This window comes from Crotalus tigris, unplaced genomic scaffold, assembly GCF_016545835.1.
Source record: "Crotalus tigris isolate CLP2741 ecotype Arizona unplaced genomic scaffold, ASM1654583v1 scf7180000017668.6805642782:7212621, whole genome shotgun sequence".
NCBI classification, from domain to species: Eukaryota; Metazoa; Chordata; class Lepidosauria; order Squamata; family Viperidae; genus Crotalus; species Crotalus tigris.
In genome coordinates this window covers 5,471,749-5,496,238 of record NW_024096554.1, presented here as the reverse complement: position 1 = coordinate 5,496,238, position 24,490 = coordinate 5,471,749, and the positions used below count along the sequence as shown (strand labels likewise).

At 38.7% G+C, this 24,490-nt stretch overlaps 1 protein-coding gene across 2 annotated transcripts in view; it reads left to right on the top strand.

Annotated features, from left to right (window-relative positions):
• QSOX1 (quiescin sulfhydryl oxidase 1) overlaps positions 1–24,490 on the top strand; it is a 74,919-nt gene that overhangs the window by 12,725 nt on the left and 37,704 nt on the right. The window contains exons 2-7 of one of the 2 annotated variants that reach the window (XM_039337141.1): positions 5,942–6,017; positions 8,536–8,636; positions 12,778–12,826; positions 14,319–14,421; positions 19,481–19,571; positions 23,575–23,720. In XM_039337141.1, the coding sequence (XP_039193075.1) occupies positions 5,996–6,017; positions 8,536–8,636; positions 12,778–12,826; positions 14,319–14,421; positions 19,481–19,571; positions 23,575–23,720 (512 nt within the window). In that variant the 5' untranslated portion in view covers positions 5,942–5,995. The remainder of the gene's footprint in view (positions 1–5,941; positions 6,018–8,535; positions 8,637–12,777; positions 12,827–14,318; positions 14,422–19,480; positions 19,572–23,574; positions 23,721–24,490) is intronic. The other variant, XM_039337140.1, reaches the window with a different exon arrangement.

Genomic DNA, 24,490 nt, shown 5'->3' with positions numbered 1-24,490 from the left:
TGTTAAGCAGAGGGAGCCACAAATAAGGAGTGGGGAGGTGCCACAGAAGGATGGTGAAGGCTCTGGGAGGCCTGGCACAGGCTGCACCTGAATTGGGAGAGTGCTGCAGGACAGCACAAAATTGCAACTGCCTGTGAAGCCTTGGGCACCTCACCTGACCCAGCAGCACTTATGACTGTTGATAATAAGGTCTGATAATAAATTTCCTTTTCATTTTACTATAAGGCCTTAGGCCAGTGATGGCGAACCTTTTAGAGACCAAGTGCCCCAAAACCAGCCCTGCCCATGCCCCCCCATCTGCCCTGCCCCCGCTCCTGCCCTCCCATCTGCCCGCCCACAGGGCCACTCACTGCCTCCATGGCCTGCGATAGCCCAGGCAGTCCAGCAGCGCCATGGCGGCCACACCCTCCACCCGTGCCCCATAGCATCAACTGCATGTGACGGGGCACAAGGGTGGAATCTTGTTCCCACTGCCTGGCTGCCATGTCCTTGGCTGCTCTGCTCCACGCGGGCCATGCTCGGGGGCGACTCTCTGGGGGAGATGCTGCTGAGGAGGGGGCCGTGGCCGGAGGCAGAACTGGGGCAATGGCGCACATGCCCACAGAGAGGGCCCTGAGTGCCGCCTCTGGCACGCGTTCATAGGTTCACCACCACTGGTTTAGGCTGTGTCTGTAGTGAACTGCCCTCCATTGTGCTGAAGAAGTAGAATATTAGTGCTCAAACCAGATAATAAATTTAAGCCTGAAAATGGCTGTGGAATTTGGACAGGTTTATAATGTGCTGCTATAAAACCAACATAGGCCAAGTCATTTATCCACTTTATAAATGCTTCTTCCAGCATGTCCATCTGTCACAGAAGCTAGTATTCAAACTGGTGGGCATCCAAATTTGATCAGTTGCAAATTCCTAATTTTCAGTGCCACATTTTCTTTCGCTTACATAGTTTAAAAAGAAGAGTCTAAACCAGGGGTAGGCAACCTTGGCTCTTTTATGACTCGTGGACTTCAACTCCCAGAATTCCTGAGCCAGCATGGCTCAGCTTGGAAACCTCTCCCTTTCCCCTCAGCACGGCTGGCTCAGGCATTCTGGGAATTGAAGTCCATGAGTCATAAAAGAGCCATGGACTAGCTGGACCAGCTAAAATGACGCATTTTCTGAATCACATAATACTAGAAGAATAAAGGGGCTATATTTCCCTGGTCTACCCCTGGTCTAAACTAAGTGGATTAAGAAAAAAAAGTGTGGTTCCTTGCTATAAAAAAATTGTTGGCCTCCAGTATAAAGCCGAGTTCCTATCACTATTTGTCTAAATCCCCAAATTATTTGAGATGATAGCCAGATTTTCTTTTAGTTCCAAGACTGAGAAGGAACTGCTAGAGAGACTTATATATTTAGGATGCATCTTTGTTTAGAGGTAGAATGGAAAATTGTCCAAATGTAAGTGTGCCATATTACTGCCAAATATATGTTGTGGTGGAAATGAGGAAGAAATCTTTTTCATTTATGTGATACTGTATCTAGTCTCTGGAATACTGTATGCTGCCTTGCGCTACTATAAGAGGCTATAATGATATATTATGCCTGGGATGAAAAAAAAATGAAACAAATGTATGGAAAAAGGTATTTCATGTTTTTAGAGCCAGAGTTGTTAAGGGATAAATATATTTCCTTTTTAAATGTTTTCTGATCTGACATTAACCTCTGGAGAGGAAATAATCATGGAATCTTCCTCCTCCTCCTCAATTATGTTAAAACATTTGTAGCATAATATATCATCCCTGTTAGATGAGGTTTAGATCTCACTACAATAGCAAACTCAAGTGATCTAATGCAACTTTTAGATAACAGATTTTAAAAAAAGTTGTGAATTGTAAATCTGTGTCGTCTGCATTTTTGGAAAGAATGCTAGCTTGGGAGAGGAAATAAATTAGGCATAAATTGGAAAGTAAAATTGAGCAAGTATATTCTATTGCCTTCATTTAAGGGATTTTCCTTGCCAGCAAACAGGACAGTCAAGGTTCTGACTTAACATCTTAAACTCATTCCTTGGCTTTGTTCAGGAAAGTCTTGGCTCTTGAGGCAGTCACGTTCTGCACCACACATTCTTTTTGCTTGTAGTTGCAATTTTGTTCTCCCTCTGATCCCGTTTCATTCCTAACAGCGGAGACAGTTTCCTTGTTTTTGTTTTTAACAGAGCCTATTTGGGAATTTCTCGGGATGGCTCATATGTAGGAGTTGGAAATATTCCACTCTGGCAAGAGTTGACCATGGCAAAACATCTTTTAAAGCAAAATCTATGCAGAGGCAATGGAAAGAGTAGCTTGCCAAGTTTCCCTTATGTGCATTTCATGTGAAAATAAAAATAATTACTATAGAGCATTTGTTTAAAAATAGCTTGCTGCTTGAGTGTCTCTTTCCCAAGCATAGGCTGTGGAAAACCTGATTTGAGTCTACTCAAGGCAAGGCTTTTTGAAGTCATTTGCAGTGAAAGTTTAAAACTCAAACTCAGCAGGCAAAATGTGTTGCTCTGTGGGGTAATTATACCAATTATTTTGTGCCTTCAAGTCAGTTTTTGACTCCTGATGACCGCTTGATCTGGTACCTGCACTTTCCCTGGCAAGATTTTTGACCAGTTTCCTAAGGCTGGGTGAGAGTGACTGGCCCAAGGTCATCCAGCTGGCTTTGTTGTAAGGCAGGACTAGAACTCACAGTCTTCCAGTTTCTATGCTGGTGCCTTAATCACAACACTAAACTGGCTGCTAGCTTGCCTAATGCTAAAGCTTTGTGTTAGCTGTTACTTACACGATCTGGTCTTCCTTAACACTGGTCACATCATACATGTAGTCCTTGACTTATGACCACAACTGAGCCCAAAATTTATGTTGCTAAGTGAGTTTTGCCCATTCCCCCACCTTTCTTGCCACAGTGTTAAGTGAATCGCTACAGTTGTTAAGTTAGTAACAACTTTTCAGTACCATTGTAACTTTGAATGGTCACTAAATGAGCTGTTGTAAGTCAAGGACTATCGTACTGTACCCAAGATAACATGTATACTGCAGAAGACAGAATGCTGAGGAAACCTGGAGCTGCTCTGAACAGCTACGGAGTGTACTAGCTTATTTTGCACTAGAGAATTTCTTTCTATCTAACTTATCTCTCTGAGAACAAATCATAATATAATCAACAATAGAGTACAATACTGTAAACAAATCATAGCCCAGTGTTATACTGAACAACTTCTCCAAATTGCACTGTATTATTTATATATAATAATAATTTATGTGAGCAGGAAACTTTTGTGTGGGAGAACATTTGTAGCTTTTGCTTATGATCCGGGAAAAATACAGTCCTAAGTCCATAGATAAACTTGCTGCAAGATTTCTGCCAAAATGTCTTTCAAATGGTTGACTGGACAGAATGACATTTTCTTAAACCTTCCCACGGAAGTTAATTTGTGTTTTTCCCCCCATGTGGAACAATTATTGCTTTGTGCCTAGAAATCAGGAAGTAATTAGTACCTAAGCCAGCATTTATCTGTCTTTTCATTCTTCATTGTGTTGGATTGTAGGTTCCATACTTCCCAACCAATGTCATACAAAATTACAATAATGGGTGTAGTAGTCGACAAGGGAAGACCAAGACCTGAAGAAAAAAGTTAGCTTAGGTCTTTCTTACAGAGTTGTAAATCCTTCCACGTGGTGAGTGTGGAGGTTGCAAATGTTCCATAAAAGCGTAAGTTGTAAAGTTCTATATTTTATATTCAAATAAATGCCTTTGATCTTTTCTTCCCCATCTTCTGTTTCTTGTATGGAACTATAGGCTATGGAGTGACAGGAAGCTATTGGATCAAGATAGGGGAAATAAAATGAATGGTCCATAGTAGATCCCATCATTTGCCTTGATCTTTAAACAGCAGAAGGGGGGAAGATAATTAAACTGTTTGCATTCAGAGTTTCACTGGTTCTTTGTCCCTCTTCCTTATATGATGGATCTCAAGGAACTTTTAAACTATGGTTTCCAGAATTTGCAAACCTGAAACAGGTCCATAACCCTCTAGAAAAATCAAAGGTTCAAAGGGAATTGGAGGAGTAGTTTCCCTTGCCCTCTCTTCCCCAACTACAAGATACAGAGCAGAATAGCTACTCTATAAATTGTGTTTACCTGATTTCCGTCCTACCCATTCTCTTGCTTCTCTGCCTATTTCTTCAGTTTATGTAGTTAGTCCTCAACTTATGATTACAGTTGCGCCCAGAATTCATGTTGCTAAGTGAGACATTTGTTAATGAGCTTTGCCCCATTTTACAACCTTTCTTGACACAGTTGTTAAGTGATTCACTACAACTGTTAAATTAGTAAAACAGTTTTTAAGTGAATCCGGCTTCCCCAATCATTTTGCTTATCAGAAGGTCACAAAATATGATCACATAACCCAGGGAAACTGCAGCTGTCATAAGTATGAATCAGTTGCCAAGTGTCTGAAATTTGATCATGTGACCATGGGGATGCTGCAACAGTCGTGAATGTGAAAAACGGTCATAAATCATTTTTTTCAGGGCGGTTGTAACTTCAAATGGTCACTAAATGAATGGTTGTAAATTGAGGACTCCCAGTATGCTGCCTCATTTCTAAAGACAGAGCAGATTTGTACTCTTATTTCTAGAAAGAACACTTAACGTGTCAGGAAGCAAATGTAATCCTTTTAACTAGGAGAAGTTTTAACAGTATTATGATTACTGAAATTTTGCATATGGGGAAGAGGAAATGAAAGGATTTTGCTAAGATCCTGCTGAATCAGTGGCAAAATGGAAAAACAGGAATATATTCTGTAGAAAATAGATATTAGCTGCTTTTGGATCTATGGGAAGAGATATCTGTATCCTTTATCACATTCCATATGTTGATCTTGGGGTTTAATCTCATAGTCCAACTTTCCTCAACCTGGTGGCCTTTAGATAATTTTGGACTATTCATAATCAGAACTCTGAGGCATCTTTGCGACTATATTCCTATCTTCTCATTGTCATTCCCATCCTTCTTATTATGCAAAAACATGACAATGGCCTTTTGGGAGAAGAACACATGCTTGGTTTTCTGATTAAATATTTCTGAAATAGCAAAATGGTTTTTCAGGTAAATTCGGATCAAGCTAAAAGCTACAACTAGCAGGTTGGTTTGAATTTAGGCAATGCAGTTTACAAAGTTCAGTCATCATGTGATGAAAACACATCATTTTAAGTTGAAATATGATCCCTAGCCCACCTCAAGAAGTGTGACTTTGTCTTACATGGTTTAAACAGAAGGCCTTTTATCACATGCCTGGTGTTAATCAGTTCTTCGATGCAGCAGTGTCCCAGGACCTTGGAATCCTTTGTATTATCTTCATTTAGAGAGGATAAAGAGTTTCTTTGCTAGAGATAGTCATCCTGTACTGATAATGGCTTTACTGGCTGAGAGATGTCCCTCATTATCAGGCCAGCATGGCTTCATGGCAAAGACCTACCATCTTTTGCTCAGTCAATTATACCTGCATCTGTTGAGGCCAGTCAGCCTCTGGTTTTTGTCCACTGCCATTTAGTCATGGATCTTTTCAATAAGAACAGATTGTTCTCTTCTCTAGAGGTCTGACCCTTAATTGTGTATTCTCTTTTCAGGGCTATATAACTGTTTTGCCTCAAATTATTTGGACACTAAAGCTTATCAGCTTCCAAGTCAATTATGAGAGATTTTTCTTTCTTTTTGGTTATAAAATTCATGGGACCACGTTAAATAGCCACAATCTTAACACTGCTACAACTAACATGTATATATAAGGCTGTTCTCACAAAAGAGTTGGAGCCAGCTTCTTTGCCAATTAGGCATCCTGCTATGGGTGGTAATCTCTGTTCTACTTTCTTTGCATGTGCATAAGATAATTCCTCCTCTTGTTTCTCCTTGTGTCAAGGAATCCTTCCATTCATGGTTGACTTCAGGCAGTTTCCCCAAAGATGCTTCCTTTATGCCTCTGCCGGATCCACAAGGTAGATAGACTAAGACAGCAATATCATATAAGTCAGAACTACTTTTATTGTAGTAGTTATAGTAACAGAATCTTGCAAGTCTGAACATATTCCTTCCCCCCCCCACACACACACACTGCCAGCTTCTTCATGTGAACTAGGTAGGGCTTGTTTGTCTGAGGCGTTTTCTCAAATTAGTTTCTGCTCCAGGCTCCAGCCCCATTTATCTGACTGTTGCCTTGTAGTGACTCTTCCTCCTGTCTTTCAAGGTCATTTCCTATACCCTCTACAACCTCCCTCCCTTATGCATGTTCTCACCATCACTATTTCCATTTCCTCCACACCCTCTGCATCCATTCTGGTCCAGCCATGAAGCATTGAGACACACTCATGAACGTGAGGCACTTCTAAGATTGTCTTTGTCATCGGTCTACTTGTCAGTCTTTCAAGGTAGACCAGGTCAGGAAATAAATACAAGAAATGCTGGAACTCTTTTTTTATTATTATTATTATAGGATATACAAAAGCCTATGTACATTTTCTCTCCCCTTATGCCATAAAGCAGGGGTGTCAAACTGCTGGCCCACAGGCCAGATGCGTCATGCTGAAACCGCACCCACCCCATTGCCGGTAATGGAAAAAAAGTTGCGATACGTTGCGACACGTCACATGATATTGCGAGTTTGACATCCCTGCCATAAATAATCAAGTCATAGGGTAGTCTTGATTTTTTTTCCTCATCCTTTCCTATCTGTTCAGTCTTAGCTCATGCTCACCTAATCATTTATTGAATTCCTCCTTCAAGGCCATCCCCCTATTTCTCTACTTGACCTTAAATAAGCTTGAACTCAGCTGAAGCTTTCCAGAAACTAAACACCAAACACTGCATGGATATGACAGAATTATTATTGTAACATTCTGAGAACAAAAGTATATGCCACTTCCATTGTTGGATTTTTATGCAGCTTAATGAAAATACTTTGAGGAATTTAGCTAAAAACGTCAGTTTTATCCCATGTCATGCCAGGTCTTTCATATTTTAGCTTTTCTCTTTCATCTGAAAAAAGTGATGCGTGGCTCCACTAACATTCATAAAAAGCCACGATGACATCAGAATGACCATATGCATCATGACATGATCATGCAAATAAGAACTGATGCAAGTATGTTGAGTCCCTTGATTTATGTGGTAATGGATGCATAGTTGTTATTTCCTTACCCTCCCACACCCTTGTTGAATGCCATGTTTGGTTTCCATGACAATATATCTCCTCCCTTTTTCCTTTGCAAAGTGGCCCTTTTCTTTCCCTCCTGACCACAGTATTTCATGGAAAGCCTAGTATATCCCTGCTGTTTGTGACTTGGAGCTTTCCTGTGATATCTCAGTGTTCATGTCAAAAACCTTTGAGTACACTGAGGTACAGCTCCACCTTTCAACTCCTCCCTAGCTAGGAGTTGAAAATGATTTGATGGCACTTTTATTGCTAGACTTAATGGAATAAGTAGGAGTGATTGTAAATAGGTGATCCCTAAAATAACCCTGCTGTGAAGGGCTTATAGGTCAATCAATCAGGCATGGTGATAGAATCTTGTTTTTAAGATATTGCAAATGGCCAACAATGTTGGGGCCAATCTAATGTTTGTGAGAATGATGTGTCTTCCAAACAGCAGGCCCCTTAGCAAAAAAAAGTTCTCATTCTGGGTTCTATCAGATGGCATTCCCTAATAGATGGGACCCGGAAAGCGCTTTTAACGCTGGACCTAATGGGATGGGTAGGAGTGATTGTAAAGTGGTGGTCCCTAAGATAACCCAGCCTTGTGTCATGAAGGGCTTATAAAGCTATCTTGAACTGCGCTAGAAGTACACTGGCAAAAAATATAGCTTGTGAAACAGAGATGTAATATGCACTAATCAAGGAAGACACGAAGACACATAACTGTCTGTGCAGCTACATTTTGTACCAGCTATAACTTTTTCAACCAGGCAAACCTTTTCCTTTTCTTAAAAGTTTTTATAGCACCTTTCATTTGAGAATCTATTGGAAATTACATCGTGGCTAAGTTAGTGGTAATTTCTTAAACAAGGTCCAAATATTTTGTCTAAATTAGAATGGGATTCAAGATGATTTTGGGGTCCTATAGAGTTTTATAGACTTTACTGCCAGAATACGAATTACTCAATTTGAAAAGCTAGAGTTAATAGTTAATAGCCACAGATTTTTCTGCTTGCTGTTCTCTTGATGTCAAAAAGGATCAGCAAATCTCGGCTGCAAGTTGGAAAACACACACACTCTCTCCCTCCGTCCCTCTCTCTCTCTGTCCCTCTCCTCTCCCCTCCCCCTTCTCCCCCCTCTCCTCTCCTCTCCTCTCCTCTCCTCTCCTCTCCTCTCCTCTCCTCTCCTCTCCTCTCCTCTCCTCTCCTCTCCTCTCCTCTCCTCTCTTCTCCTCTCCTGGCTGTCTAGTTATTTTATAAACACTCAAGTTATATGTTTTCACATATTGGAAAAATATGAATTTTTGTTGTCTTCCTCCCTTCTAGACTGGAGACCTGCTGTGATGCTGGGAGCTATAGATTGTGCTGATTTTTCCAATAAGAACGCCTGTTATAAATTTGGAATAAAGAGCTATCCCACTGTGAAGGTAAAAATTCTGTTGATGAGGGTTACGATTCCTGTTCTCTCCAACCAGCATGATTTTGGGAAGTTATAGGCCAGCATCCCAGGAATAGTTGATCTAGATCTTTTTGCTCCATTTGGAACCAGCATTAGATTTTGCATAGCAAAATCTGGTAGAGAGGCATACAATACCATCTGGTATATTCTTTAAGGAAGTTGGAAGCACTTGTACCTGATGATCTCTCAGGAGGGGCAACTTGCAGAATCCCCAAACCCTCTTTTTGTGTCCTTTAGAAATTTGTGTAGCTGAATTCAGATGGCAAACTCTTCAGAAGGGCTACATGATTTCTTCCTGGAATTTTTGGTGGGGGGAAAAAAGAGAAAAATTGGCACTATACACTTCAATGATCTCACTAACATGTTAGTGGCCACCCTTTTATCTAGTGCAGTGATCCTCAACCTTTCTAATGCCGTGACCCCATAATACAGTTCCCCATGTTGTGGTGACCCCCAAGTGGGTGTGGCCACCAATAAGAGGGAGTAGGACAGCTAGGGAAAAGGGAAAAAAATGGCGGACAGCATGGTTTGGTGACCCCCGTGAAATGGTCATTCGACCCCAAATGGGGTCCCGACCCACAGGTTGAGAACCACTGATCTAGTGGTTAGTGATTATTTGTACTGTGCAAATGTGACTCTTACCACAGCCAGAAACAGACATGGATCCAGATTGCAAGTAGCAGAAGACAATCTAAAGACAGTTCACTGCCTTGCAGTTCATAGGCCAAAATGAATCCCAGATAATAGGGTTAGAGGGTGCCCTAGTCGTCATTAAAGACTTTATTTATGAGGAATCAAAACTTTGATGAACCTAAGTGATTTTGTCGGTGAAATACTAACTATACAATTAGTTACAATAGCCAAATGGGAAATTTCTCTCTTAACTTTTTCCCTAAAAGAGAATTAGAAACTCTGAACAGGACTAACGGATGACAATTATTGACTCAATTAGAGAAAAAAGGAGCTTATTACTGCTTTAGTGAAGACCATACTTCGTTGGATTTATGTTTTATCTTTCTCTGTTGGTACTCCTGATACCATTTTTGGTTTCCCAGGGCTCTAAAAGGGGCACCATAAGGTTAATCTTATTCAGTATCCAGCTTGCCTCCCATTGCAGTGGCACGTCAGGTATTGAACTAAACAGCCCACCAGAGATCTGAGAAACTAAGCTCTCTGGAAAGCATTTGAATCTATTGGGTGCTTGGGAAAGTCTATTAGACTGGGTCCCCTCGCCTCAAGGAGGTTTTTAGGTGATTATACATCACATCTGGAACATCTGGATCTGCTCATAGCAGACCTCTTAATCACTTTGAGATAAAAATGAGGTCTGATATATGCCTGCCTAGATGTTTCGGCCCTGAAATTAAAGAAAACAATTGTTACCACAGAATCAGGAACTTCTAGGCTTTGTTAGAGCCAGCCTCCAGCACATGGGGGTTGAAAGCCCAACACCAAAAGATGGGGGTTAACTACCAGCCCTGAATCCTGCCAGGCAATACACCTGTAAAATCCCCAGCTTGCCTCCACAGCTGCACTGAACATGCAGAAACTCCTATCCCAGTATCTCAGGAGCAAAGTCCTTGATCCACAGGTAAGGTACCACATCAAAGAGACACCTTCTCTGACCTTGGTGCTGATCTTACTGAAAGACACAAAACTCAGCTGAAGATATTTCAAATAAAGCAACATTGTTGCCCTTGGCCAGCCAGGTTTCAGGTGCCAGGTCTGCCACCCCTTTCACAAACAGTTTATGGATATAGGTGATTTTCTGCACCCACAAACTGTTTGTAAAAGGAGTGGCATATTTGCTAGCACCTTGAAGCCAAACCTTCAGCAAGCTGGCCATATAGCCTCTAAGGATGAGTGGTTGGGTTGAAAGTTGAGATAGTTACCAGTTTGAAATGTAGAAGTTTACTGTGCACTATGGATTTTATGGATTAGACACAGCTTGCATTATTAGATTACTTCCATATTGTTGATTGGTTGGCTGGAGGGAGCCAGTGCGTACTTCTGAGATTCATTGTAGTTGTTGAAAAGAATGCTAATATATAGTAATGGTAGACATCCATGGATTCAAATTTATTTCTTGGCACCAAAGAAGCTGCATCATTGGATGCCCTTTGGTAAATCTGCTTCTCCTGAATCAAAGCTTTCCTTTGTTGAAGGTATATGAGATAGTATACACCTACAGAATGTTGCCCAGGATCCTTGTTCCTGAGGTTTTCACTGTAAAGAAACAGAACAGAATCCTACTGCCTCAATTTTTATGGGAAAAAGCAAGTAAATTAGGCTTGGAAGGGAGGAAGCTGATAATAATAGACAAAGATGGTAGTTCTCTTTTTAGAATTTATGACCCTGCATCTGAATTAATCCTCACCATGCAGTTATTTAAGAAGAAAAGCAATCTTATCCATCTCCAGGAACTTGCCTCATCTAACCTTAACTTTCTTATTTACATATATAAGTGTTCTTCTTTCCCTTTATTTCCTGGGTTTACATTCAGTTTTTGTTACACGCTGATGTGGCATTTTCTGCTTCCTTTTTCTTGTATTTTGTTAAATCTCTAAAGCCTGACCTATTGCACAAGCTCTTGATTTGTGTACATTTGATCAGGTGGAAAGCACACAGCTGGCAGGACATGTTATAAACCTCTCCAAAAGAATCAACATCGGAAAGAGAAGGCATATTTGCTTGGTAATTGAGTTCTGTTACTTTGCCACTGGTAGCTTAGGGATGAATTTTTCCCACGGAATAATTAGAGACTTAATTTGCAGTTTTATTTCAAATGAGTGATAAATATATTTTGGAGGAGATATAAAAACGGGCAAAAAAGATAAATATACACCTTAGCACACACACACAAAATTACATCCTCATGCTCAGATATGATACCTACACGGAGGGAATGTAACTCCCTGAGACAATATAGTTTGAGATTTTCTGGAACAATTTTATTGCAAATCAGTTGGAGAACTCATTTTGTGTGTGTGTGTGTGTGTGTCTGTTAAATTAGAAACAGTTAGGATACTGGAAGTAGTTTACATAAGATACATACACCATCTCATACTACTTGTACTTTTTAAGATCTCAAAGAACTTTCTGTTCTATATTAGAAAAATGTGGAAACCCCACAGGGTGCAGCATATACATCAGAGTGTTTGAATCAATTAGCAGTTTCCTGAGTAACACATAACCCATAACACAAATGTAGCTATCAAGTTGGAAACCAATGGAGCTCCTGGTAAGATGAATTAAGTCTTCTATAATTCTGTTTTATTTATTTATTTATTTATTTATTTTATTAAAGCTACATTATTTTTCTTGAGGATGCTTTTCCAGTTCTGTCATTACATCCTTCCTATTCAGTGACCAGGATTCTTTGGTTGCTTATCTGCAGCTGAAAATGGGGTATTTTTTTCTGGATTTGTGGGGAAATTCCCTACTTGGCAAGGAGGAGGAATCAAGTGGCGAGTAATCCTAGAATTTTTTGCACAGTCATGAGAGATCCAGGACTACTCCCCCCCCCCCAAGCTCCATGGAACCTTATCTATCTGTTCCCAGAGAAAGACAAGCAGTCTGGGGAGATTCCTGTATAATAGGTAGAATTGCTTGAACTTGAACTCTTCACATGTTGATTGTTGCCTGGGCCTGACCGGATCCCAGAACAGAATGCAGTAGAATTGAAAGAAGCATTTTAATTTTAATTTATTTTTAAAATAACAATTCACAGGGATTTTTAAATCAAAGTATTATATACACAATGATTTAACAAAAGGACAGTTTTAAACAGAAAGATATGGGTAGATTGATTGATTGATAATATGCCATCAGGTTGGTATTGATTTTTAGCGACAATATAGGAAGATTTTCTTCATGATGATCTGTTCCTAACCTAGTTTTTCAGATCTTCCAAAAGTGAACAAAGAGGGAAGATATCAACAAAAAACAGCCTTGGTAATTTTTCCCGGTCTCAATCTGTATACTTTTCTCCCAGCTTGTAGGCTGATGAGTGAGAACTTCAGATTACAACTGGGCAATTGTGTTGCTTAACATATTACAAAAGCAATGTTTAAAAGCAGAATCTAACAATGTGGTTTATTTCTTTCCAGTTTTTCAAGAGGTTCTCCCAGAAACCTGAGGATGGCATAAAATTCAACAGTATGTACCATATGCAGAGCTCTTGTCAGTAAAGTGGCAACCAAATAAATTGTCTCTTTTTATACCCAAGGAAAGTCATGCTTATCAAAGCGAGAGATGATCCACCATGTAATATGACTGTTATTGTAATGCAGTTTCTTTGAGACATCTCATTCCTTTTCCACACTTCTGTTACATATTTCATTTGGGCAAGTTATTTCTGGCCTTCTCAGATCAGCAGATTGGGACTTCCATTTTGAGATGCCAAAATTCTGCATCCAGATAAATAATATGGGTTATGGGTAAATCAGAACCTGATTAACCTATTTAGAAAATAACATATAGATTGACTTTCTCTTGAGTATTAAGGTTAAAATCTACAGGCTTAACATTGTTCAGAATAAACACATGCTTTCTTTTTGTTTTGAACAAAATTGAACTATAACCAGTTGTGGTTGGGTTTTACATTTCCAGATAAACTATGTGAATGCTGGCTTATTTTCTCCTTACCTGGATGAAGACTTAGCTATAACCTAAATATTTATATAATAGCAGCTTTCTGTCTCTAGGGATAACCAAAGAGTATTTCTCTTTGAAGAAACTTAAGAATCTGTAACAAAGAATTCTTAGCCTGTTCATTAGGCTGCAATATGGACATGCCATGGTGTGTGTGTGGGGGGGGGAGGGACATCATAGATTAAAAAAAAAAAGCTCCAGAAGAAGAAGCAAAATCTAAAAGCAAAGTAAAAAGTGCTAATCCATTGCAAAGGCCAGCGTCTAAGTTCATCTCCTTATGAACGCCAATAGATGCTGTTGATTGCTTCTTGAACTACAGGAGGATCAAACACTTATTCTTCCTTTATTGGTGATACTTGTTAGACAACATTGGTGAAGTTCTTAGTCAAGAGAATTACTCAGACTCTCTGTAGAGGGAATCCCTCTTCAGGAAGTACTGTACTCTGGGATGAGCCATGTAAGAATTAAGTTGGGAGTGGCTCCTTGGCCAGAAGGATTATGTTTGAGTGGTTAGACTCAGTTTCTCATGTTTATTTTTGTCCCTCAATTCTCAACTGAAAATTGAACTTTAGGGGGATACAGCAGGCATAGAGAGATATTTGCTGGGACAAATGAGCTACTGTAAACCTATTGGTGACTGGAACTTATCTTCCTCTAAGCAGCAGTTCAGGGAGGAAAAAACGGCTCAGTTCCTCTTGTTTAGAGGTTTGATCTTGAAAAAAATCTATAAAGGTTATTTTCATGATGTGATCGTTTCCTGTGTACTCTCTCTACATGGATACATATGATAGTCTAATCAGAAAAAAAGGAATCCTTGTACTTAAGCAGTTGGAAAGCATGTGTCGGCAACAGTCCCCAGTAATCAGGTGGTAGAAGCTGCTGGGACTTTGCCCATGCATGATATCTTCTGGGGTAACTTGAATTATTTTGAGTTACCTTGATCTAGTCATACTGGTTAACTGAGATTTCACAATGGTATGCTCTCTTTCCTGTACAGATAATGAAAAAAACATTGAATCTCTAAGAGGGACCATAATCACTTTAATGGAGAGTCATGAAGATACGTGGCCTTCTGCCAGCCCACCTCTGCGGCCAACAAGGTAATTTGAAAAGAGATTGCAAGACAAACTATCCCTTTTAAGCATCAGTATGCATGCCAGATATTTTTCCTTCAACCCAACAGAATATGTAAACTGAGCATTTACATTGCATTAGATATTTGAAGTGCTTCATTACAACAATCTTATAACATAGAATGTTGTTGTTGCTGTTAATTATGAAGTCGTGTCCGACCCATCGCGACCCCATGGACAACGTTCCTCCAGGTCTTCCTGTCCTCTACCATCTTCTGGAGTCCATTTAAGTTCACGCCTACTGCTTCAGTGACTCCATCCAGCCACCTCATTCTCTGTTATCCCCTTCTTCTATTGCCCTCAATCTTTCCCAGCATTAGGCCCTTCTCCGGTGAGTCCTTCCTTCTCATTAGGTGGCCAAAGTATTTGAGTTTCAACTTCAGGATCTGGCCTTCTAAAGAGCAGTCCGGGTTGACCTCTTCTAGGACTGACTGGTTTGAACGCCTTGCAGTCCAGGGGACTCGCAGGAATCTTCTCCAGCACCATAGTTCAAAAGCCTCAATTTTTTGTCGCTCAGCCTTTCTTATGGTCCAACTTTCACATCCATACATTGCAACTGGGAAAACCATGGCCTTGACTATACACACTTTTGTTGGCAGGGTGATGTCTATATTTGGCAGAAAGTATCAGATCCCTGTACCAAAGGAGATCTAAAATCATTTATGAGAAGGATAACAGAGAAATGGAAAAAAAAATAGAGACTATAGTGAATCAATGTGAACAGATAAATCTGGTTTGTGATTTGTACTGCTGCATGTGTATTACCTAGATGTGTGTGTGTGAGTGTGTGAGTGAGAGAGAGGGAGAGAGAGAGAGAGAGAGAGAGAGAGAGAGAGTATATACACACACACACACACACACACACACACACATCTTCCATGTTGAAAAATCATCATGGAGAATTTGCCCATGCCAGCAAACCATTTTAGAAAGTCACCTGACAGTGGGATGGATGACATATAAGTTTTATAAATAAATAAAATAGAACATTTAAAAATGAGAACAATGTATATATTTAATTAAAATCAGCTTGTACTGTGCTGCATGGATTGAAAGTACATTATTAATTATTTATGTGATTGTTGATCTTGATAAAATAATATCTAACAATTGTAGAAAAATATTTTAAAAATAGCTGTTCTTTCTGTTTTCTGGAAGGTTTCTAATATTTTTATGTTGACTAGGTTTTTGAATAGTAATAGAAGATGATGTTACATCACAGTTATTATCAAGTCAGAAGGCTACAGGAATTGATGAAATATTTATAGAAATATTGCAAATATTTTAACCAAATTGCAAGATTTTAACCAAGTTATGGGAGCAAATATGGACATAGTGGTTACCATATTGAAGAGATCAGTCTACATATTGAGACCAAAGAAAGGAGACTTAACAGAGTGTGTGAACTATCACACAATAGCCTTAATTTCACATGCTAACAAAATAGAATCATCCAATGCAGATTAGAGCCCTAAATAGAAAGGGATGTGTCAGATGTTTAAGGTGATTTTAGAAAAGCATAAGAAGCCCAAGACATTTTTGCTGATGCACGCTGGATAATTGAGAAAGCCAAAGAATTCCCAAAAGAGGTCAATATTTTTTTCACTGATTACCAAAATGCCTTTGATTGTGTCAACCCAGATTCTTCTCCGCCTTGTGAAAGATTACTGTAGGAAGAATATTGTAATGTTGCTTGTCTTACAAAAGAGATTATGTCTTACTTCTATAACCCAAGTTATAATTGCCTTTGATAAAATCTTTATTCAGCTCGATTTGCCTGATTCTGGGTGGCTCGCAGTACATGAACCAGTATAAAAAGAATATCATGGAAACAACAGACAATAAAACCAGGCTCCAATGAAAAAAATGAAGAGCAAATGACAAACCCCAAACCATCTTATCAGTGACTAATATCCAGGAAAGGAGGCACCAGCCTCCTTGGGAGAACAGCCATAGTCCCATAAAATAAAGCAGGTGTACCCTTAACTAGGAGAGCCTTGTCAACAATGGGCAGTCAGCTGCCCCTCTTTATCTGGTTAATCAATTAGTTATGTAGACCCACAGATGCTGGTCATACATTCTAAAAAGAGAACTACCATCTTTTGTCTATTAATATCAGCCTCCTCCCTTCTGTGGCCCACCCGAACGTCATGTTTGTTTGTGCAGAACTGTATAACTTAGTTTTCCTCAGATTTGCACTTCCCTCCAGATATGTTGAATGAAAATTTCCATCTTCCCCAACCAATATGTTCTTAAGTAAATTTTGTATTTCATCATCAGGGCTGATTTCCACATTGTTGTTGAGTCCCAGAAATGAAGACTAGATGACCTCCAAGGTCCCTTCCAACACCAACATCATCATTACTATTATTATTATTATTATTATTATTATTATTATTATTATTATTATTATTATTAAGAAAGCAGCAGGTTTCTTTTCAAAGATTCTGCAATTTTATCCTTCTCTGACCATTAATAGTTTAATTATATTTGTTTATTTCTAGTTTTATTTTGTGGAGAGAAATATCCATTCATAATACGCTCATATTCTCTTGTAAGGAATTGAGTGATTAGCAGAACTGACATTTCATTATTTGGTGTTGTATGTTTTGCAGATAACTATCAGCTCACAAACTTAGAATATTACGTATGATTCATTTTATAATGTTTATAAACAGTGACTCAGTAAATGATGTGTAGTTGTTAGAACAGTGCTTATATAAACATTGAAAGACAAGTTATAGCTTATAGTATTTGAATAATATTATAGTGTTGTAACAACTGCTCATTTACTAAATCATTGTCTATAAATCATCTTGAGACTTCTATACACCTATCAGACTTCTTAATATCTATAAAGTAGAGTTTGAGTATTTCTTGTGGTTTTCTGTTTCTTGACCTAATCTATCTTGAAGACCTAATGACAACACACTGGACAATCAAACCTATTGATTTTTCATTTAAAAAATGTTTATGCATTAGAGCTGATAGTTCACTTGGAATGTGTGATGAGGCTTTTTCTTACCTTGGTGGACAAGGATTAGAAGAATGCAAATACGTTGAAGTGATCAAGGAAACCTTGGATAGACATCTTAGTAAAATCTGACATTTTTTGCTTGGCAAAGGTTTAACATAAAAATGTATACAAAAATGTGACTGTAAAGCTCCTGTAAGGATGCAAGCCTAGAATGACTTGAATACCTAGACATGGGAGACATACCAGATTGGATTTTAGCTGGCTGTGGGTTATTTATTTATTTATAGAAAGAGTACAGAGAAGAGCAACAAAGGGACTGGAGGCTAAAACATATAAGGAACAGTAGCTGGAATTAGGTATGTCTAGTTTAATGAAGAGAAGGACCAGGGGTGACATGATAGCAGTGTTCCAATATCTCAGGGGTTGCCACAAAGAAGAGGGAGTCAAGCTATTCTCCAAAACACCTGAAGGCACGAAAAGAAGCAATAGATGGAAACTAACCAAAAAGAGAAGCAGCCTAGAACTAAGGAGAAATTTCCTGACAGTTAGAACAATTAATCAGTAGAACAACCTGCCTCCAGAAGCTGTGAATGCTCCAACACCAGAAGTTTTTAAGAAGAGACTGGGCAGCCATTTGTCTGAAATGGTATAGTGTTTCCTGCCTGAGCAGGGGGTTGGACTAGATGACCTCCAAGGTCCCTTCCAACTTTATTATTATCTTTGCCTTGCTTTTTCTCTGATTCTAGAATTAGAGATAAATTTATAAAAAAAAACTCAAAACAATTACTCATAATTATTTAAAACTGATTAAGCTAAAAAAGCATACTTTCTTATGTTCTCTTGAAAAACATTACAGGTAGTCCTCTACTTATGACTACAATTGAAACTGAAATTTTGTTCGCTGGGAAGATTTGCAAATTGCGATCACGTGACCACAAAACACTTCAACTGTGAAAAAAATCAAGCCGGTTGCCAAGTGCCTGAATTGTGATCAGATGACTTGCAGGGGTGGTGCAGTGGTTATAACTAAGAGGACAGGGAAGCTGGAGACCATGAGTTCAATTCCCGTTTTAGTCATGAAAGTCAACTAGATGTCCCTTTGGACCAGTCGATCTGTCTCAGCCCAACCCATCTCACAAGATAGTTGTTGTGGGGAAAATAGAAAGAAAGTGTATTGGATGTATTCACCACCTTGACTTATTTCTAAACTAATAAAAGGCAGGATGCAAACAAATAAAAGCAAGCAAAAAGCAAACTTCAAACTACCATTAAATCAATCACTATCTTGTCAAAAGGAGAAAAAAAAGAGTCCTAATTACCGGAGGAAGGATATTTAGAAATAGTGATTTCTCCAGACTCACGATGTGTTTTCTTCCTTGCCCTGGCGGTATTTTTTTTTTTTTTAAAAAAATCCACCAGAAATAATACCCTATCTTGGTTCTCTGCCCCAACTCCATAACATACATCTCACCTATTTCAGGACATGTTGGTTTTGCATTTCAATGTAAAAATAATCTTAAAATGAGATAAACCAGACTTTTTCAACCTGGGTACACTGTCAGTACTGGATGATGAAGGCTGGGGTTGATACCAATACAATGGGATAATGGCTATCTGAAGGAATGCTGATGAAAGCCCTAGTTAGATTTTATGGAGGTGGAAACTTGGCACAAGAATGTCACTTTTGATAGTTGCTCTGTATTTCTTGTAATACTTGCTCTCCCCTAACAAGTACAGATGTAATAGCTGAAACTTTTTTTCCCTATCTCTGATATATCTGTGCTAAGGAAAGATGTAGCTGCCATATTTGGAAAAAAGGAAATAGGTCAGATTTTTTTAAAGGGTGGAAATTTGCATTCCTATATTCTCATATAAGATCAAAACTCCAGTTAGATTAAAAAATTATTGCTGTTCCCTACATCGAGAAAGAAATGCTTAGCAGTAGGGTGGGTAAAATCTCCTATAACAGGAAGCAATGGGCAACTTAATTTGCATAAGAAATATTAATCTGTACTTGGAACAATATATAATGTTCTTCCTCTTTTTCAGTGTGACGGAACTTCGTGATTTCTTTCTGGTAAACAACGTGACTTATTTGGCCCTGATATTTGATGAGGACAACTCCTTTTTGGGCAGAGAGGTGAATCTTAATTGATTGTTCAACATACACATCTGAGTCAGTATTATTATTGTTTATTAAATTTATATCCTGCTTTTCAACATAGAAAACATTTGAGGCTAATATAAAATTTAAATAAAGACTTGAAATTGGATCAAAACTTAAAATACAGGTCGATAGCAATTAGTGTGAGTTCAAATAATACGATATTTGAATACCAGGTTGTCTTTAATGTGATCACATTAACGCGAGGCTATTGCAGTTGAGACTTACATATGTGCATTTGCAGTTGGGGTTTTAGATGCTGCCAATCTTTGTGTGTGCAAAATGGAGAAAAGAAAGATTCTGTCAGAAGAAAAGAGTACAAGTTTTTAAAAAGAGGCTTGTTAATACATTGGACCAAAAATTTGATGTAATTGAACACATGAATGTGGTTGTGGCAACACTAAAATAGGATATACTGAAACACTCATAGAATTTTTTGTTTTTAATTTTACTTTTTGTAACTACTTTGTGTTTTTGTTAACCATAAATTTTAATCAAAAGTATGCTCTTTTTATCCTTTTTATAATATTTAATTATTGTTTAAAATTCTTCACTGTCTATTTCGATTGGGTTAGAACCAATTTCCATATTTTCCATAGAAATATCACTTTGAGTAGTGCAAATTCAAATAATGTGACCACTTTTGGAATTCATTAACTGCACTAATTGAGACCCACTTGCAATCATTATCCAATTCAAACTGAGAAGTTCTGAATAAACAGGAATGACACAGTCAAAAGAGTGGAGTCTGAATGTAATTCCAAAACAAGAATGTTCCACAGAGTAAAGACTAAGGGAGATGATCTTGAAAGAAACATGCAAGAGCTGTTATTTAGGCAAAAAAGGCTGAAACTTTCTCTAAGTCCTGGGAAGCAAGATGATCCTTAAAGTGGCTCAGGTAAACACCTTGCTGATTCACTAAGGCAGGGGTCTTCAAACTTGGCCCTTTTATGACTTGTGGCACGCTGGCTGAGGAACTCTGGGAGTTGAAGTCCACAAGTCATAAAAGGGCCAAGTTTGAAGAGCCCTGCCCTAAGGTATAAGGAGAGGAGGTAAAGCACAGTCAGATTTGTAAGATATTGCTGCATTGTGCCTGGAAAATAATTGGCAACCAATTACAGCATTTTCCATACAGGTGCAACAGGTGCAATGAGATTTAGATATTGGGTAACCATTAGCACCCCGTGTGCTATATTTTGCATTAAAATTTCAGGATACTTTTGAAGGCATTGCAGGTGTCAAATGAGTAATGGTCCCACTCCTTGTAACATTGGAATGGCCTTTAATCAACCTGACCAGGAAACCTGCCCGAAGTGAGTTTTTGGGGCACGCTCTGATGCACAGATAAATAGGCTAATTAAACATTATTATGTTATTATAGACCTGTAACTTTTGTGGAAATAAATGAAAAGTATATTGGCTCTTCCTTCCTGTTCCTTCCTAAAAATCTTACATGGGTCAAGCACTGTGTGGGGATATGATCCCTTAGCAAATGTCTGACATATTAATCTAATCCCTGATACTGTCCACAATAACTATGATAGGGATATTTCCCCATCTCTACTGGTTAATTGTCCTGTGAGGTCTTTGGTGCATTCTGAGTTTGATTGTTGCTTGCAGATGTTTCATTACTTGACTAGGTAATATCAGTGCTAGTGAATGTGGGGTTTGTAAGACATGTAGTAGCTTGCCTGCCAGCATTGGTGGAGGTGTGATTTTCTCCTTGGTAGTTTTTACACACCATTCATTTATACACCATTCAAAGGAGTCCATAAAAATGCTAAAAAGGAAATAAAAAGAGCAGAGCACATCCTCCCCAGCAGCCTGCACCCAGATAAGCGGGGATTAACCAGGCAAATATTCATGTAAAAAACAATACCCTATCCAAAGTTCCCCAACTTTTCTGGCTTTGTTGACCAGCGGGTGGGGAGAGAGGAGATGATTCGGCGGGCATGCATGCTCACCCACCACTTCCGTGGCCTGGTCCTGAAAGGCTTAAGGCTCATAGTGAGCCATGGACCAAAGCTTGGGGACCCCTGCCCTAAACAAGGAACTACAAAGGAGTAGTTGCTCCCCCCAATACTGTACATAAATAGGGAGGAAATCCTACCCCCACTAGCACTAATGATTTTATCTAGTTGGGTACTAGATACTAGATGTTTGCAAGCAAAACAACCAAGCTCAGAGAGTTCCAAAGGCCCCATAGTTACACCTTGAACTATATATATTCTCTTTTATTTGTCCTGTGTTAGGTTAAGTTAGTATTTCTGAGTTATTCAGGAAATATTTGTTTTAAGCTTTGGGGGTGCTTCCTCTCTGGATGGTGCTTATTTTATTAAAGGCAACTGCTATGCATATGTGCCCAGATATCATCTCTTGACAAGGTGAAACTGAAGGAAGCAAATGGTATAGTTCACAGAACACATTTTCTCAATATGACTAAACAAAGTAATCTTTAACTTCTAACTGGTTCATCTCCTGTGAAAGAATTTTGTTTATGTAATCCTCCTCCACAACCCACAGTGAAATCAAATGAAAGGAGGAAACTAGGGCAATACTTCTTCTTCTGCTGGTTAGCTTTTTTTCATTCAAAGTGACTGGGACATCCCTTTTGCTTCTTCACAACAGTTACGTATATATGGTAAATTAGAATATTATTTCTGTTTATACACAGTATTTCCACTTAAACTAAACATTGATAACATTGACAATAGGATTTTGTGAATTTGCCCAGATTTTTGTTTTAATCTTTTTTGACAGACTAAGCGTGAACTTCTGATTTCAAATTAAGCAGAGAACATCCAAAAAGTCTTTAATGTAAAACCGAATGTACATGCGAAAGGATTTAATTTCCGATTCTTGCAACACTGGCATGTGGTGGCAAAACAGAAGATTTCTCCTTGCGTGAAAATGTGTGGATGAGCAGCCCCTGATTTCAGCTCCAAGCATCTTAGTTATTTCCCTCCCACTATCTCTTTCTAGCTGCCAGTTTTTCTAAAGATGGAAGAATCATTTATTTCTGGAAAGAGGAGAAGGGGGAGCTGACTAATGTACAGCCATTATGCTGCCCTTCATAGTGCAAGCCCATGTTTTTATGTACCCTCTGGCTTTCTATGCCTATTTACCTCTCAAAGTCTGAACACAAAGACTTCTGCCATAGGATAAAAAGTACCAGATTCAGTTTTGGCAATGGAGGTATTGTACTATTCAGTATGCTTTTCCCATAGATCAGGACCCCAAGTGGCTCACCAAAAGTGATAGTAAAATCTTATGTGTATTATGACCATTACTGGGCTGTAACCCTGACCTAACATCTGAAGGTAAAGTATAACCTTTAAATTGATGATGCTTTCTGATGCAAATCAGTACAAAGGAGTTCCTGCATAAAAGAAGAGAATAAACTATTTTTATAGATTTGTTTGCACACTGAAAAAAAAGTTATTTGTTATTCTCAGTTCTTTGTTCTCAGTTCTTCTGAGTTTCCTCTTCATGGCCTACTGAGCACCTCTGGCTGCTTTATTTCCTTCAGTGAACTTTGGGATAAGAGAGGAAGCAAAGATAGTAGTTAATTGTCACAAGTCTTAAAAAAAATAATAGGTTGTACCTACTGGCTGTTAGAAATATGAACACAAAGATTACGTTAAGAAACTTCAATTGTGTAATCATTATGCTGAGTATATGTAATGGTATTTTCCATTTCAGGATTCAAGGGAGACTTTGGCAATGGATATATTATTGCTAAAGAAATGATAATGGAACATTCCAAAGAACGTGTGTGCCTTTGATTAATCAACAAATATGTAACGCGACACTGTTTAGATGTGAATAACCTGAAAAGATTTCATTGGTAGCGGACCATGAGAATGAAAGAGAGCTGCAACAGAGTCTTTCAGAAGGTTAAATTTTTGATTAGAGGAGGGAGAAAGTAACTTCTTGCATCCAGCTGAGCAATATTGACTCGTGCCTTGTTTGATTCTAGGTAGCACTGGATATGCTTCAATATGAAAATATTGCAGTAAGGCGAGTCCTACAGAGCAATGAAGAGCTAGTGAAGCAGTTCAACATCACTACCTTTCCATCTGGCCTCCTTGTGACCAATAATGGTTCTTGCAGAAGCATCCCTGGGTGAGATGTTATCATAGTCCTAAAAGCCTCCCTTTTCTCTTTTATCTAGTACTGTAGCTAAAATGCATAAATTCTCTCTCACCCATGTTCATTCTCCTTGAGTTCAAGAATTCAGGTTCTTGTGACAATCCAGAGAGTTTCTGTGAGGACTTACTATCCAATATATAATTTCTTTTGAATATGTTACAAAAATTGATCGTCTATTCTTAAATTGTGTTTCATAATTATTCATGTAAGGAATTTGCAGAATATTTATATTTTTGGAATTCTCAGACCAGTTCCTATGTGAGGGATCTTATTTAGAATTTATTTTTATTTTATTTTATTTTTACTTAGAAGGGGAGCTTATCAAATTTTCAGATGACATCAAGCTGGGGGAAATTGCTAAGACTTTGGAAGATAGATTTAAAAATCAGAAGGATCTTGATCGGCTACAGCAATGGGTCCTATTCAGTAAGATGTGGTTCAGTGGTGAGAAAACTAAGGTCCTACATTTCCGCAGGAAAAACCAAATGCGCAGCCATAGAATAGATAGTACCTGGCTCAACAATACCAATAGAACGAACAAGGTGTCCTCGTGGACCACCACTTAAGTGTGAGCCAGCAGTATGCTGCAGTTGTCCCAAATAAATAAATAAATATAGTCCTAGGCTGCATCAACAGGGGTAGCATCGAGCTCATGAGAAATGATAGTACTGCTCTTTACTGTACTAGTGAAGCCACTACTGCATCAAGTTTTGGTAGCCACCAAAGAAAAAAAGATGCTAAGA